Consider the following 19,283-nt stretch of genomic DNA (forward strand, 5'->3'; position numbering starts at 1 on the left):
GCTACAAAAAAAAACAAATTTACTACATATTAATTAGGTTTATTTGATTATTCCTTTTTTTATTGTAAACTGCAGGAGTAAAATAATTTCTTTTAAATTAATATATTTACATAAAACATATCGAGAGAAATTATATCTTATTTAATTGGAATTCATTATTGAGATGAGTATTATTTATTAATCTATTTTATTTATTGCGGACTATTATCCTCATCTTATCATTATCCAAAGGGGCCCGTAGCACAATGGATAGAGACGTTGAATCTCTACGGTTCCAGGTGAGCATTGCCTGAAGATAGCGTTTTCAATCCTACCCAAAGCCGGCCAGAGGCTTACTTGGCCAAAACGTGGTGAGACGACAACTATGGAAGGCAGTACTTGCTGAGGATACAGTTAGGAGATTCGGGGTTCCTATCCCGTCGCGGTTACCCCCTGATGAAGGCCAGAGGAATAGTTGGCCGAAACGTCGAGAAACAACAATAAAAAAATAAAGATGAGGATAATAATCTGCAATAAATAAAATAAATTAAGAAATGATATCCTTTCCTTTATTGTTATACTTGTTATTATTATTTTACATTTGACAATTTTCCTGGGATCTCCGTTTTCTCTTAACATCTTTGTACATAAACGTAAAAACATACCTTCCTTTCACCATCCTATACAAAACTAAGATGTGGAAAGCCATAGAAAGGCGCGTTTTTTCTCTTGACGTTAACTTTATCCGAAAAGGATTACTTCACAAGTAAAAACAGCTGATAAACATCAGTATATACAAGCCTATAAGGTAAGCTGTTTCTTTTAAAACACAACATCTTCTGTTGTTCGCTTGCTTCATGGCGAGTTTCTGCTACTGTTCTGGTAGTAATTCTTTCTTTCGAGATTTAGGACGTCATTTTTACGCTAACTGCGGTCCCTCTGAAATCATTACGTTGACACTCACTCACCTATGTCTACCAAGATGTCGGGAAATTGGTGGGGAGATGTTTCATTTTCAACATTTTCATTAATAATTTTTTTAATTAATTATTGTTTGCAGAAACATTAATAATATTTAAACATTTATTTTGTTTAATGTCGATTTTTGATAAATGAAACTTTTCTCTTTATGTGTTTTTCTTTCCCATGACTATATTGTTTACACATAGAATTTTTTTTTATTGATAAAATATTTGTTTAATTAAAAAATTGCAAAAGTTTAAATAAATAAATGTGACAAGATTTTTCTTCATCACTCCTATATTACCACAAAATTGATTACTGTTATTTAAATCAATAATACAACATAGAATGTTGAAATAGTTTAAATATAGTAAAGACGGACGCTTTGAAGATAAGCCATTAAATGTCCAATTAATGTTTCTGTTATTCATTTCTAAGTTTATTGTCTTATTTTTCCTATATACATGCAATAGGTTCATAGATATTAGTAGTAATTAATCAAAGTAATTCCTTTAAATTCAAAATGTTTTTTAAAAAGCTAACTTCACTTGTTAGAATTCTTACCCGTAAATATAAGCGAGTAGATGGGTGGCTGGTTAGATCTCTCTCTCTCTCTCTCTCTCTCTCTCTTTCTCTCTCTCTCTCTCTCTCACACACTCTCTCACTTCATTCCTCCCATTAATGTGATCCATATACAAAATGTTTCGCATTTGTGTTTAAATATTTCTTTTCTTCTCTTTAGGTAGATTAACTTGATTTTCAACAAATATATAAACATAGCTTCTCAAACACACACACACACACACACACACACGCCATTGCTCAGACGAACTGATTTCTTCTTCATCTGATTTCATAACCATCTTATTTAAAAGATAAACAAATTTATATCTAAATTACTAAAATGTTAATATCCATTTATAAAATAAGATAAATGCGCAAGGTTTTTGTCTTGTGTATGCAAGGAACTTATGAATACCAAGATGAAGATCTATCCATGCTGCTCCACAGTGGTGAATCATGGGCCCTTTACTCTTGCGAAGAGAACACACTCAACAGCTTCCACTTGCACAACCCCAGGAGAATCCTAAGAAGCATCTGGCGGGACCATATGTTTAATAAGAGTGTTCTCAACCAAAAACGACATGACAGGTGAAGGAACAATGAGAGTATCCCAAGTGATATTATTTGAGGTGAGCTCGTAACTAGCTCCAGAACCAACAGATAGACCTGCCCTACGCTATAAGGATGTCTACAAGCGAGACATATTGGCAAGAGCATCGATCAAATAGACTGGCAGTTCATGACTGCAGACTACAGCCGTCAAAAATCTGTAAAAACATGCTATAAGATTAGTTAGGAGAGTAAGGATCAACGATGGAGAAAAAGGGAAGAGCAAAGATGGTAGAAGGTTGCAATAGAGCTCTCGCAACCAGACACCACCTACACCTGTAGCAACTGCAATAGAACCTGCTGATCCAGGATAGGTTTTCACAGTTTCTAGAGATGCCATGAATTAATCTGCAATGAATTAATCTGGTGCGCAGAACAACATCGTCCACTGAGATAGACGGATGCTAACAATGAATGAAATACGCATCATTTATATTTTTGGTTTCATGTATTTCAAGTAGCAAACTGATCGTTAGCAGGCTAAGTCATATAATGTAAAAGTAAATATTTAAAAAATCCTATTAAAACAAATTAGTTAATTACGAAATTAATTTAAGTAAAATACACGATGGTGTACGATTCTAAAAAGAATACTTGGCGACTTTATACCATTTAAAAGTGTAATAACCCACAAAGGTAAAGAAAAACGTGACTTTCAGTCAATTCAAAGTACCACTAAGGAGTTACGAAGAAACCGAAAAGACGAGCAAAGAAAATAAAGTATCTACAAATATCGTGAAATTGAAAAATGCACTATTTTTCACCGATGACAAATTTTATGACAATTAGAATTTTATTACAACTTGTAACCCAGAATAATGTTAATATACATCAAATAGAAGTAAAAGAAAAAAATGCTTATTTCAATTCCTCCATTGACTAGGAACTTTATATTAATTCATCCGAGAAATTTTAAATGAAAAACAAAAAATTGTTTAATCATGTGGAATCTTAATAAATCGCTTTACGGTTTAAAACAAAGTGGTCTAAATTGACATCAATTATTATTTAATTGAACAAAAATTCACTGTCCAGTAGATGGCCGTATAAAAACAGTAATAAATTATTGACTTTGATCTTATGGGTTGAAGATTGATAGTTTCAAATTGTGATCGTTTCAAATAATTGATGGATGTTAAAATTGGATATAATAAAAAAAAAAATTCAATCGTGCTGGGCGCATAACCTCTTGAGTGTGGGGCTATTTTTTTGTAATAAAAAATGCAATTATCCTAAGCAAAAAATATTTTATGAACGATATTATTTTTCTACAAATATTTCCATGAGTGTAATGCCAGCCATTCTTGTAATAGAAAAATATTCCTAAAATGGGTAACAACAGAAATAATTAATTTATTTGTGGACTGTTACCCTCATCTTCATGGCTGTTGTTGTTTCACCGCGTTTCGGACAATTAATCATCTGGCCTTCTTCAGGTGAATAGCCGCGACGGGATAGAAATGCTGAGTCTCTTTAACTGTATCCTCAGATATTACTGCCTTCCATAGTTGTTGTTGTTTGACCACGTTTTTGGCCAACTAATCCTCTGGCCTGCTTTGGGTAGGATTGAAACCGCTATCTTCAGACAATGCTCACTTGGAACCGTAGAGATTTAACGTCTCTATCCATTGCATTCCTATCCCGTTGCAGTTATTCACCTAAAGAAGTCCAGATGAATAGTGGGCCGAAAATAGTAAAACAACAACAACAACAACAACTATGAAGATGAGGATAACAGTCTGCAAATAACAAATACAAAAATTACCATCTCAAAGGATTCCAATAAAAGAAATCAAAATAAAATTATAATATAGAAATAATTCAATCGTAGAGAAAATAAAATTATCCAATTGTTAATATTAGATGTAGTTGTCCCATGCAAAAAGTAGCAGTATCAATCACGTCATAGAAGTTTTGAATTGAAAAGAATTTCAGGTAAAGAATGGCAGTACTAATCTAGTCGTGATCAGCTGAGCGTTGTTCCCTTCTCGTGTCAAGAAGAAAGCTATGACTGAAAAATTCAAAGAGGTTAAGTGTATTTTAGACATCGATTCTATTACCTGATTCGTTCATTTTTAGCGCTCCTGGCTATAAATATAATTGTACAAATCTTTGATCATATCTATTATTGTGCCAAAAATATCGTAACATTTTGGTTTATTTGTTGAAAGGTGATAAACATTATATGAGTATTAAAGTTGATTACTAGAATGAAGTAAGTTTCATTACTTCCATGTGACTTAAGCAGTACCAGATACTCAGACATCTTGTAGTGCTCTCCCCCCCCCTCTCTCTCTCTCTCTCTCTCTCTCTCTCTCTCTCTCTTGCAAGCATCTGTCGTGACCGATAATGCTATAGAAGTGTAAATTACGGCGTCTTGGATCGATGTATTTTGAGGTTTTTTAGGTTTTCCGCCTCATCTCTCTCTTTCCTGGCATAAATTTTGGCTCGCCAAGCATCTCGATTCCAGAATAGTGTTGTCCATTGCTCACATCACACACCGGAATCCCTGAGATCCCGCTTTAGCACATCCTTGAATCTGAGACGCGGACGACAAACATTGTGAGGTAATCGTTCACATGATATTCGGTTTACATGGTCTGCCCATTGAAGTCTCATAAAATAAAGTCTTGAGGAAGTGAACCCGAACCTGTCCGTCTGAAGAATTCTTCGTTTGTCATATGTCCTCCCATGACACGCCAATGATTGATCGGAGACATCTTGTATGGAAGGCACTAATCCTGGACTCTTGAGGACGATATGCAGATCACGTCTCAGCCCCTTAGAGAAGGACACTCAACATACACGCTTCGTACACATGGACTTTCGTCTTGATGGTCAGATGCTTATTCTTCCAAACGCGCTGCGTGAGCCTCCCAACTGTGGTAGAGGCTAAGCCAAGTCGCGTGTTAAGCTCTGAGTCAAGAGTAATGTTTTTGGCGATGGTCGCACCAAGGTATTTGAATTTATCCACATTCTCTAGGGTTATATTATCTATTGTAAAATTAACACTCTCTAGTGATTCGGAGAGGATGACGGTTTTCTTAAGACTGATTGTTAGTCCGAAATGTCTTGTAGTGCTATAGTCGGTATATAATACTTATGAATATAAGTTACTGGTCGTTCTTTGCTCCATCTATTTTCATGGAAGGTGCTCAACTGAGCTCCAATCTTTAGTTTCTGCTCGTATGAGATTCGCAGCAAGAACTAGTCTCCTTACTTCTATGTACCTAATGAATAAACAAAGCTTGAAATGACGTCTCGCTTTTGAAACACATTAATACGACACTGCTTCCTTACTGCTTACCACTTGGTGATCTTCAATCCCAATGTGAACAAATGTCTGTCACAAACCGTTAAATAATTAATCAAACGCGGTTCATACAATCGATCACTATTAGCACCTACGGTGTGTTACTGCTCTTCTGGCTGACAATCATTCTATCTTTGGGTGGCTCTTGGCCTTCATAAGCCGATAGAATTAGAAAAAAAGTTTTGTTTTTTTAATTCAGACCAATACATAAATAACAGTTGACATACTGCCAATCAGTCACTCCTGCCAACCCTTCCATTTTACATTCGTAGTTATTGTCGCTAGAAGTTAACCTGCTTCAACAGCGCACTGACCCTGTTTCATATATAAATGTCATTTGATCAACATTCTGTGTTCAGCTTGTCTAATACGCCACAGACCAAAATAAACAAGGTTTCCCTGGTGATCCAATGCAATCAGTCAAGTACCAGTATAAAGTGAATAGTTAGAGACGCATTGTATAAGACTTGGTTTTTATTTTGTAAAGACTTGTCGTAGCGCAATGATATTTGTTAATCTGTTAGTGAATGCAATTCTACTAGTTACTTCTAAATTTATGGTTTTCTGTAAACCACGGATAAAACATGTTTGTCTTCTGTTTCTTGATTTTTTAGATCAGGACTGATTGATTATTGGTATTATTTAGATTCTTTTGACTATTGTTCTCATTTTGAGTGTTATTTTTGCAACGTTTTTGGTTGATGTAGCCTCCGTCCTTCTTCAGGTGTATCATGTCGAAGTAGGGAATCTTTCTGTCAAACTCGGGAATCTGTGCGGAATTTCGGATGGAACCTTAGTTTAATCAACGAGGTTAGCATACTCTCGTTCCGTCAGCCATGACATGGTAGAAGTCCTAATTCGCAACTCCCAAGATGAGAACAGTAATCTGAAGAATCCAAATAATATGGATGTTTGTTTTCTTGTTTTTGTTTTTTGTTTTGTTTTTGTTTTGTTTTTGTTTTGTTTTTCAGTACAAACTGTTGTACATGTATAACGTCAAACATTTACACAAAAAGAAGATCAAATATTATTTAAGTAAAAAAACTGTTTTGAACGTGATGATCTATTTTCAGAAAATACTATTAAAGATAATTTTTTGCTATTTTTAATAAATGTGACTATCAGACCGCCGCCGTTGCCCGGTCGTAAAATACGTATAAATATTATATCTTGATTAATGCAGAATTCATATTTATTATAAACAGAAATGCCGTAGGTATTAAACATAACATTAAATTTCTTTTAAAAAAATGAAGTAAAAAAAAAACGGAAAGAAACTGAGACATGTGCATGCGAGTATTATGTTTTTTTCTAAACAGTTCACTTCCTGTAAGTAAAAAATGCTCAAACTGAGATCAAAACTAAGCCCTGAAAACAGTGGATAAAGTACGATAACTATAAGGACAGCTTGACACGTTCTTTAAAAAGGTGTTTTTAAACCTGTTTATTCATAACATAAGTAATATGTGGTGGGAACGATTCACGCATGCGCATTCGTGAAACAGTTGATAAACAGACAAAATCCCGATAACCTTCATGTACCAATTTTTCAATTTTTACCCTTTAGTAACCTTTTTTTCCGGATGAAACCCGATTAAAAAGTTTTTCACGTGTCTGAATACCCTGTACACCAAATTTCAAGACTTTAGATCAAAGATTTGTTGAGTATATAGGTTGAGAAGTATTCTCACACACACATTCTCACTTTTATAGATATACTAGCAGGCCGCCCGGTAAAATACGCTTAAATATAATATTTTAATTATTACAGATTTCGTATTCATTATTGTATTATATTAGACCCAATATATAGTAATGATTTAAAAAGTTGTTTAAAAAATAAATGACTCGTGCACAACCATCGAGAATCGAAACCGAAACGTTTAGCTTACGATTTACTTTTTCCTTTGACGTTAATGCCTGAACTATGAAGACATGTTTGCTGTAAGGCTAAAAATTAAAACATGAACCAATAGCTATTACGTTACGCATGCATATTCGTAATACCGTCGTTCGACATTCACTTAGCAAACTCCATTTTTTTAATTTTCACACTTTTTCACCAATTTTCCTCGGCTAAAACTCAGATATAAAGTCTCACATGAGTTCGAATACTCTCTATATAAAGTTTCATGTCTGTTGACTAAAAACTGACAGAGGAGTTTGGTAAATAAAACTTGTTAAACAAAAATATATGCGCATACATAAATATATATAGAATGAAGTTTGTTCTTACTATAAATTTTTTACGCAAATATTACATAAGTATAAATCATGTAGAATATCTGCATGAATATTTAACTAAAGATGATCATTCCATAAGAAAACTGAAACAACCAGGGAATTAATTAAATGAATTAAATAGGAAATTAATTAAATGAATGTTTAAAAGAATATAAAAATTAGCAAAGTCTTTTGCAGATGAATGCAATTCCATGACTCATATATTACAAAGTTGTATTTTCTTGTTAAATAAATAGAAAAAAGTTTTGTTTTTTTTTAATATGAATATCAATACACAAAAAAAATTATAGATAGATAAGAGCGGTAACATATAGAAGATGCTGTTAAGAAGATAGGTTTCCTATACCAGGCTAGAAAACTTACCAAACCTGCCAGTATGTTGCATCACTATGAGGCCACCATTTGTCAGCGCATGAAGTATTGTTTGTTTGTTATTTCCATCTTGGATGATGCATGAGCAACGAGCTTCTCCCTCTTGGATGAAAAAAAATCTATGAGTGTCGTTCCAAAAGTAAGGCCTCCTATTTTTTAAATCCAAACTAAAACATTCAAGAGCTACGAAGACGGAAGTGGTGCCATCGAAACAAGCAACCTTTTGTTCCAGAATTTACTTTTTCACATCTTCATCGCAATTCGCAATACACTTTTGCCAGCCTCTTTTGATGTCTCGGTCGTAAAAGTCTGAAGTTCACTTTGTAACTCACATCTTTGTTGTCACTCTGAAATCGGCGAAACCATCTCCTAACATTGCTGACGTTAAGTGCATCGGCTTCGAAAACGTTGAACAGGCGCCGGTAAATGTTAATCGGTTTAGTTTTTTTTTCTGCACAGAATTCAATAATTTATATCAGCTTCTGACGCACGTCCATGACAGGGGGTTGCATTCATAGAGTTTCACACTGTCAATATCTGAAACAGAGATATGAAATTTTAGGTTATAATGTATAAGTCTATTCATCATAACAATACAATTGTTAGATGTATTATTTTGGGAACGTCCCTCGTACCCTAATAGATCCCACACTTTCAAATTCCAGCAACTGCTACGTGTTGTACACCCGTGCTCGTTTGACAAGTACTTCCAACAATGTGCTCCGGTGAACTGACTGGACTTGAAACCTTTCAACGAAAATACTCCTGACTCAGCCGATTAACAGCAAAATCCCACCCCTTCACTGTAGAGGTCTCTAGACGCTGGAAGATTTTCTACTCTAATAGCATTTTTCCTCAGCCAACTTGCCTATGTAATTCCGTCCCTGTTTCTTATCTCTCCGATCGCACTGACATGAAAAAGTTTAAATATAACGTGAACAAACATCTTGCTGTCCGGCTCCCTACTCAGATTGCCCTCTATAAATCTGGCCCATATCACGGTAGCTCATATCACAGAAGAGACGTTGCTAGTCTTTTCCTACTCTATTGTATTATTCATGAAAGATGATTGGCTGAGCTCGAATCTCTGGTTCCTTTTTATAAAATATTCACAGCAAGAAGACGTTTTCCTACCAAAACTGCCTGGAAAGAACTTTATTTTATTCTCCCATGTGCTTAGCGCCATGCGGAATTTTCACAAACAGCTTCTTTCCAGTAACTTCTGTCTGTGGACCACATTAACACAGGACAGCCTCGCTACATACTACAACATGGCCATCTTTAAAAACCAACTAACAAGTTATAAATGAGATTTATGAAATCGCCAATAATATATAATAGAAACAGAAATTTAATTAATTAATATTTAATTTAAGTAATATATATTAATTATTTAACAAAATAACATTTAACCTTGTCACTACAGCCCTTTCTGTGATACATTTACAGCAAGAATCCGCTTGTCTACAAACATAACAGAGAACTTTCCTTTCGCCCTTTCCATCTCTCTCTCTTTTTTTTCTCTCTTTCTGTATATATCTATCTCTTCCTGTCTATATATCTCTCTGCGCCCAAAACCAAACGTAAGTTGCATGAACAAAGTTTCTTTTCCTGGGCGTCCTATCTGTGGAATAGAATACGACATAGTCGGTTTCAATAAACAAATACTTGCTGAACTGTCCTTTTAGATAATCAATATTGTTCCTCTACGCTGGATTAAAAATTTACATTTTTTTTGTGGAATTCATTTAACATCTTAACTTCCGGTGACTGCTTCCGGTGAATACTAAGTTTCACGTTTATGAAATGCTGATGTCTCTCACACAATCACTTTACGAGTTCGTAAATAGGAATCTTTATAAAATCTTAACTGGCCCTGGTGGATGAAACCTAGTTACCCTTAATGAACGTATATATATATATATATATATATATATATATATATATATATATATATATATATATATATATATATATATATATATATATATATCCGTTGTATTTTTATAACCGAACGCTTTAATTAATTTTTTTTCTGTTGACATGTGCTAAATGCTATATATATATATATATATATATATATATATATATATATATATATATATATATATATATATTAGCAAAAGTACCAGTCGTTGGCTGGGTTCAAAAACAGCCTACAGAAAATGGACTCTGATTTATGAAAGTATGATAGGTTATGAAAAGGAAGGATTGTAAAGAGATAGCTTCGAATTTGGGGGTATCAAAACCAAAGCAAAATATGATGAAAGTAAAAATAAAATAGATAAACCCCATAATTTATTATACCATACCTGTTCACACTGAAACATTTTTCACAATATTCTGTGGATCTATATTAAAAAAAAACTTATTAAACTTTGTGACATATTTCTATTCTATGGAGATCAGGTGCGAACAAACACCCCATAATTTTATTATACCATATTTCTTCAAACTGAAACATAATTATCAAAGTATACTTACGCAGATAGATATGAAAAGTCTTTAGTAAAGTTTGTGTCTATTTCCATTCTATGGAGGCCAGGCGCGAACGCAGAACCCCTAATTTTATTATACCATCCCTATTTAAGTTAAAACATACTTATCAAAGTATTGTTATGTACATCTATATCAAAAACACTTGTAAACGTTTTTTTTTATTTTTTTATTTTTTATTTTTTTATTTCCATACTTTGTGGACCAGGCGCGAATGCAGACCCCACAATTTTAATGAACCACCGTTCTACTAGATCAAATATACTCATTCTTGTGTCTCGATACATCTTCTATCATTATATGTAATCAGTTTTTTTTTTAATAGTCAACAATATAGGAGCCTATTCGTGACCAGACACACACACACACACACACACACACACAAACACACACATTCAGCTTTATATTATAGATATATACATGTATGTATATAGAATTTATATGTGTGTGCGCGCGCGATGTTTATGTGTTCCATATAGAAAAAAGGTTAGAAAATCAACATAAATCTAAAAGTTTATTCTTATGTAAAATTTACCATATAAGAATGGAATAATTCCAGAATTTCTAAGTGAACTTCGAAGATGACTATGAGAGCACAACTCCCTTAAAATTAAATTGGTAAAACTTACTTGTGTGTGTGTGTGTGTGTGTGTGTGTGTGTGTGTGTGTGTGTGTGTGTGTGTGTGTGTGTGTGCGTGCATATATATATAGGGTCCACAGATTTTTATAATAATGAAGGTATGATTCTGCGGGATAGATAATGGAAGGTGTCTGAAATCTGTAGATCACCCTCAATGTGTCGAATATCTTCGTGCATTCACTTCTAAGTAAGGCAACAATCCTTAAAACTTCAAATACGTATATCCGATTTTTATAGGGACTTTTTCATTTTATTTTAAAAGTTGACCTAACAACTGTCTGGACTGGAAACATTAATCTTTTTAATAAAATTATCTGAAATTAAACAATACAGTTTTCGTTTTTTCTTAATATAATGGAATGCTAATAAATAATATTTTCGATTCTGCTTTCAAGCAAATGAGTCGTAATGTAAAAGTATGTTTTGTTTTTATTTTTACCTGCGATTGATTTTTATTCCTTTTTTTTTTTTTTTATCAGGTTCTTCGGGCATTCTCCCCCCTCCGACGCTAAACGATATTTTCATAGACAAGAATACTGGTGAAATCAATCAGTTGGAATCGTAAGTATCGAATATTTTTATCATTATTTGTTTGATACATCTATGTTAGCGGACTTTTTAGCGATATATTTATAAGGCTGGTATTTTGGTAAAAGGGGATTTGGGAGATTGATCTATTGGCAACACATTTTTTAATTAGCAAAAGAATATACTAAAGATTTTAGAATATTCTTTTAGGAAAGAAGGTATGTTTGTTATGTGTCCACCGAACATCAGGGCACTAACTGCATTTTCTTCCTTTGAAGATTGTAACGTTGGGTATGGGACAGGCAAACCAGCTGCCAACATTGCCTTGCTTTTTATTGAAACCAACCGAGAGCTCTTTTTAGTATCCTCGATGTTCCTTTAAGTGCAATTGTCTGGATCTCTTTTGCACTTGGTTCACCAGGAATATTAGTTAGGTAGGACTTCAGGTGTTTTTTCATAAGTCTTGTAGCACCTATAATAACTAGTATGATTGATATCTCCCTAAGATTCCAGTTTATTTTCATATCATACATGAGACCTTGATATTTGGTTTGTTTCTTTCTTTCAGCTCTGTTAAGCCCTCCATTATTAGGGACACTCACTTCAACCAAGGTTGCCACTTTTTCTGACTTGTTCCATATAATTATGTCAGGTTTTATCAGAAGAGTGTGTATTCGCGCACAACATCGGAAGTCACCAATAATCTAGAGGCGACTCTACCAGTGCGGTTTCTGTCCTTGGTAGGACCGTTATAGCGTCTTTGAGTATTGCCAACAATCAATATAAAAGTTATGTTACAGCGAAAGAAGAAAATGAAGCATATTAAATATGCATACATATTACATATGCATACATATTAAATGAAGCACTGGGGGATATTATGGTCATCAGCTAGCAAGTACTAACTTAACATGAACAAAGTTTGTTAAATGAAAGCATCAAGGGAAATATGATTAAATAACAAAACGTTTACATAACTAAGTTAAGATGATAAAAGTCATTTCTAGTCAGAAATATTAATTTGGAAAGAAAAGTTTATGCGACTCGCTTTTTTAGTTTATTTTCATTTTGTTCAAGCTGGGAATGTGGCATCCTACCAGATGCCAGACATTCACCCGTTATCGCATTCATTCCAACATGATTCTAACGGTCCCTTTAAGTGCAATTGTTTGAATTTTCGGTTCACCGGGTATATTATTGGCTAGGTAGATTTTGAATTTCAACATGGATGTGTTTACTTTGTTTTGTTCGTGTTTTGTCTTTATAGAGGTTTCTTATTGATTTAACACCTTCCTGTGAGATCTCCGACTTACTTTTGGAAGTGATGGGGAGAACGTATTTCAATGAACCTGGGAAAGAAAGAGGTTAGATATGCAAGCCAGTCGCTTTTATTGTTTTTGTTTGTTTTTCTTTTGTTTTTCTTTTTAACCTTTTCCTTTTATATACCATGGTGATGGTAATCCCTGGTATAACTTGAGATGTTTAGAATTAAGTCAAAATAATGTTTATGTGTCCGATTACAGTTTGTTTTTTTTTGCGTCTATCGAACACGTGTGTAATAAAAAAGAATTCAATTTGAAACACTCGATAATAACTTAAAATTTAAAGATTAGAAAGACTAAATGAGTGCGATATTGCTATGTATTAAAAACAGAATTAATTTTTTTTTTTCTAAAATTTTTGAATAATAAAATATTTATCTTCAGGAAATTGAACAGTTTGTTCTTTTGTTTTTGTTATTTTTTCTTGTCTTCTTTTTCTTATATGCAATAGTTGTGGTAATCACTGTTAAGTCAAAAAAAATGTTTCTATATCTGATTATAGTTTTTGGCGATATATTTTGGCAGTTATCATTCGAAAATTTTCAATTTTATTTTTAACTAGACTATCCGTGACCCGTTGAGTCAGTATATGTTAAGGCTAGCTATCGAATAGTGAGTATATTAATTATGGCAAAAATATGTGCACTTTCGAGTACAACGATGGCCATCACTTTAAATATAAAGATATACATTACTTAATAACCGAAAAGTACTTATTTGCGAAAAATTCAAATGGTATAGTCGTGTTCAGCATACATGAAAACCTACAAAGTCGTCATTTGAAAGGAAAATGTTAACGTGGAAATCAAGTAAATATTTACCATATTACATACAGTGTTGGTTATCCAAACCTTAAAAATTGCTTGACGTCACTTCCGCCGAATGGTTTTGTAAACAAAGAAGTACGACTTTTAACGAAAACACTTATCACAAGTCAACGGCTTTGTTATTGTAATGTAATGTTATTTATTTATTTATTTATTTATTTATTTATTTGCGTCTGTTTTAGCGTTTCAAATGTAGTATGAAAAATGAATTTAAAAAGTTTTAAACTATAAAAAAAATTAAAATGAAAGATTTTTTTTTGATCCCCGGACAAAAGAAGGATGGACCTGTAAATTCACCCTTTTCTGTTCGTCCGTTTGTCTGCCCGCACTTTTCTCAATCACTACACCTTGGAATTTTTTGAAATTTTGCACAAACATTAAACATGATATGAGTAAAAAAAAGTAACAGAACAGATTTTCCGGGAAAACTCCGGTTGCCCCCTTAGGGGTGCCTTTCGGGTTAAAATGGCTAAAATTGACACCTTTGTGCTTACAAAAATATTATGCCTTGGATTTTTATAAAATTTTCTGAAAAGTTGTAATTAACTGATTTTGATATAATTTTGTTTGTCTATACTTCGCGATAACTCTTGGGTGTGCCCCAGGAACTCTTTTAGAGCTAATTAAAACACTCCATTTTTTTTTTTTTTAAATATTTTACCATATTTGTTCAAAATTTTCTGTGTATGTTTGTTTAGCAGTTTTGCATGGTGCTGAACTCAAATTTAAATATGCTAAGACTTGGGGACTTTTGGGGATAAATGGGGGACGGGCAAATGATGGACTTAGTCATTTTTTTTTTTTTTGCATGATGTAGAACTCAAATTTGCATATGTTAAGGCCTAAAACTGCACCGTTTATTCATTTTCAACAGGATTTGACGTCCCCTGGGGACTTTTGGAGCTAAATGGTGGGGAGGGGCAAATGCTGAACTTAGTCATTTTTTTATGGCTCGTTCACTGTGCACTCATGGGGGACCATGCATGCTTCACTTGTTCTTAATTAAAAGAATCACACTAAAAACTTTTGCTGCATTTTCTGAAGAATTGGATTCGAATAATTGTTTTTTTTTTAAATAAAAATTAATTGGTTGAAAACGATTCCAACTTGCAATGAAACATTAGATAAAAGTAGAATATCATCTAAAAATAAAGTTTTCAAAGGCAAGTCTTTAATTAATCATCTTGACCACTTTTACATAATGTTATAAACTTTGTTTTCTTTTTTCTTTTGACTGTTTGATAACGATTCCAACTTGCAATGAAAAATACAAATCAAATTCATAAAATGCCGATGAAAAAAAAAGCAAAAGGGATTTAGTTTTGTTTTTATTTGCATATTTTAAACGCGAAAAAATTGTCGTTTAAAAAAAAAGCTTTCACGACTTTGTTTTCATGTAATACGCATGCGTAGAATTGTTCAAACCGGATGGACGGTTTAAACGACTAAGCAAGCTGATCTGAGTTTTATATGTACAAGTAGCCCCGTTGCAGCCAGATGGCTGCATATCGTGAAAGAAAAGCGAGTAAGTATAGTGTATTTACACAATTTTTATCTACATGAAAGAAACAACTGTGGAAACAACAACAGCAAGAAAGCGTTCAACACGAAAGTATTTCTACTGTCTCATCGCTCATCAGGACTGAGATTTCTTTCAGTCCTAGGTTGTAGCTCCTTGAGTGCTCTCCAGTGGATCATTTTCTTTTATCCAGCACCAGATTTAATTGCTATGGATTTAATTGTTATGGATTCTCTTAGTGGAGGATCTGACAGGCCATCTTAAAGTCATGGGCATAAGGGTTTCAGTCTCTCAGATACTGCTGAAGAATATCAGTGACGTTCTGGAGAATCTGATTTTCATGGACAGTAGCTGATGCTGGTAGGGTTATAGTAGCTAGCCTGACTTCATTCTCTTTTTTTAGCATGATCAGGGTCCATGACATAAAGCTGGGCAAACTTGGGTTCTTGTCCTACATCTGGCTGCAGTTCCCGCATCAGTATGGATACTTTTCCTTGTATGGTGACTGTTGGTTGGCATCCATAGTGTCCAGGTGAGCCTGGTGGGTGATCGACTTTGAGACATACCATTGCTAGGGAATTGTTTATCTGCCTAGCGTACTTGAGGAAGCATGTAGAGTGGGGATGATTTCCTTCCCAAAGTTGTTTCAATGGATCAGGATGATCAGGAAATGTTGGTGGGGCAACCTTTCCGTTCTTACAACACATGTCTCTTGCATCATTTTTCCATTTAATCGCATGAAACGTGGGCATACTGTGGCCATTGGGGAAGCTGCACCATCTTCAGTGATGAGAGATCCAACACTGGAGTAGGAAACCAATTGGTCTCCAGAGATGATTTTTTTCAGCGGCGCATGCTTTATTGTAAGCAAGGCCTAGTTGTTTTCTCTGGTGCTCTCGCTGATCAGCTGTCTGTCTTCTGTACTGATCACGCCATAAACTCCTGGTGTGTAGTGACTCCCCTCGCCTCGCATTAGCAGTAGTTTCCTGATTCTCTTGCAGTCTTTCATCCCTGGTGTGTGGTGCCTCCTGTCGCCTCGCATCAGCTGTGACCTGCCGATTTCTCTCAAGCCTTCTTTTTTTCTTCTTTGACTCTGGAGACATTTGTCGTCTTCTCTCTTGAGATGTCACAGTTTGATTCGTTTTCTGATCCAACGAACCTTTCCGTCTTTTAGGCATAGTGGTCGCTGGAAAAATAATACTATAGAATAAAATGATGTTGGTGGAATTGAATATTAGACATGGACAGATAGACAGACATACATAGACACACACATAGACACATATAGATAGATAGATACATAGGACATTATAGGCATATAGATATGTAGATACACAAAAAGGTATATAGACATAGACACAGATATATAGATATATAGTCTAGATATATAGATAGACACATATATAGACACATCGACACACACACGCACACACATACACACACACACACACACACACACACACACACACACACATATATATATATATATATATATATATATATATATAGGTATACAGATACACAGAAAGTTATATAGATACACATAGATAGATAGATACATAGGATATTATAAGCATATAGATATATAGACCACAGAAAGGTATATAGACATAGACATAGATCTATAGAAATATAGGCCAACTATATAGATTCACCGAAAGTTCTGTCAGACACATATGGACACAGATATATAGATATATAGATACAGGGATTAAGGGATCACTAAAAATGTGACTTTTTTGCATTTTTTTTTATTTCCATACACCAAACATGAGTATAAATATCATTAAAACATCCGCTGGGTCATAAGCTTCATTTATTTACCTAACTTGCCTGGGTGGGTTGCCTGTAGGCTGAGATAAACCGCGTCACACACATACACACACACAGTAGGAAAATTTATAGATATAGATAAATGGCAATATTTGTTTAAAAACAATTTCACACTCATCTGATCTTTCTAACCGTTAGATCTTAATTTTTTATCGAGTGTCTCAAATAGGGACTTCCTTTTTATAAGACATGCGTTCGACAGGCGCCCAAAACTGTAATCGCTCATAAAAACATCATTTTAACTTAACTCCAAACATCAAGTTGTGTCAGGGATTACCACCACCAAGGCATATAAGAGGAAGAAAAAAGAAAAAGAAAAGAAAAATTACAAAACCAAAAGAACAAACTATTCAATTTCCTAAAGATGAATGTTTTATTATTTGAAAATTTGGAAAAAAAAAATCCAATTTTATTTTTAATGAATAGCAGTATTTATTAAAAAAACAAAACAATTTTACACTCGTCTGGTTTTGTAACCGTTAAATGTTAAATTATTATCGAGTGTTTAAAACTAATTCCTTTTTATTTCATTATTGTTAATCGTTTATCATTGTTTCGTTTTTCTTCTGATTGTCCACAGCGAGTTGATCGTGAAGCCCATGTTCCGTTTCGCCTACATCACGTATGGTGGTGATATATATTGGCGCGGCGTTCGTCCACCGAGTCTATCCGTTGCGGTCACGCACCTCGTCTCCGAGAAAGCGCACGAAAAGGTCAGTGAAATGCCGTTGTACAAACTCTGAAACTAAATATTTTGATTCATGCAAAAACATGCAATAGCCGTGAAGTGTACCCGAATATAACAAGAGCTAATCTAACGGCTAAGTCATATCACACATAAACACACACACATAAACACACACACACACATATCACACACACATAAACACACTGCCTTTCAATTAAATTTGTATCTTCAATGTTCCTATTTACTTGCTTCCCCACGAGGACACAGTTAGACACTAGGTCGGTTTTTAATGTGGGGAAATCCAGCTCCCTAAGAAGGGGCACTCTGGATAGGAACAAAAATAAAAAATTGTCTCAGTCATGAAGGATTTCTTCTCCGCTGACCGAGGACAGAAATGGTGAAGTGTAGCATCAGAACAGATACTACACTGTGATCTTGTTCCGAAGTATCTGTATTTTCAATGTTACTAGAGAATACGAGTGCTTTAGGATATCATTGAAACCCAATCGTTTTTATTTAGATGATTTGATCTTTTATCGACTGTGCTGGGTTTTTTTTTGTTTGTTTTTTGTTTTTTGTTTTTTTTTGTTTTTTTGTTTTTTTTACTTAGGTGTCTCCAGTTGTTAAGGCTCAAAGGCCACTCAATGATAAGGGTTAAGTGAATGGCAGACAAAACCATAACGGTTGGTAATGATGTTGATGATTACGTAGAATTTGATTATATAAGTGTTGTGGCTATTCCCTTTGGAAATTTAAATCCCTCGTCGCCGAGTTGTTGTGGCCTTGGAAGGTCACTGAAGAAAACATGGACACAGAAATAAGTTAGAAAAGGTAAAATATATTGAAACAGAAAACAGCACATACAAAGAGCAATACGTCGTAGTAAGTAAAGATGGTAGACTACGGAAATACACTGACCACCCAAGAGTCGTAACTCTCAGTTAATTTATACAGTTCGAAAGAGTTCATATCTTGTTCACGGAGAAGTCCTCATGACAATAACCGAGCAATTCAACAAGAATTTATTTACGTAGGACTTGAAAACGACCATGTTGTAATCAGCTGGGAAGCAGTCCTGTAACATACTACAAGTTTGCACACGTAAACCCAACACATTGTAGATTCAGTCGCAAAGGAACATGAGATGAGTAATAACTCGACTTTCTTTTTTTTTTTATAAAAATAACATTTATTTCCTCATTCTCCCACCACGCCTGACTTCTCGGTACGGCCGTGACGTCATTCACGTCTGTCATGTAATATATTTCCTTTTTATAGTCTTTTTCTTTTTCCTTACCTTGGCATCATTTCCTACATGGCTCGGTATTTGAATATAGCAACCATATGTGCGTTCGTGCTCTGTTACAATCCTGCGGCACCATGTTC

The 19,283-nt window shown here is 34.3% G+C and overlaps 1 protein-coding gene across 1 annotated transcript in view; it reads left to right on the forward strand.

Moving 5' to 3' along the window:
* The window catches only part of LOC145293996 (uncharacterized), a 126,882-nt gene that overhangs the window by 66,714 nt on the left and 40,885 nt on the right, over positions 1-19,283 (forward strand). Inside the window, exons 2-3 of the mRNA XM_080140909.1 lie at positions 11,660-11,741; positions 17,790-17,922. Coding sequence (XP_079997035.1) covers positions 11,660-11,741; positions 17,790-17,922 — 215 coding nt within the window. The remainder of the gene's footprint in view (positions 1-11,659; positions 11,742-17,789; positions 17,923-19,283) is intronic.

Source organism: Euprymna scolopes, chromosome 15 (genome assembly GCF_053919585.1).
Source record: "Euprymna scolopes isolate OS-2025 chromosome 15, ASM5391958v1, whole genome shotgun sequence".
In the NCBI taxonomy this organism is placed as follows: domain Eukaryota; kingdom Metazoa; phylum Mollusca; class Cephalopoda; order Sepiida; family Sepiolidae; genus Euprymna; species Euprymna scolopes.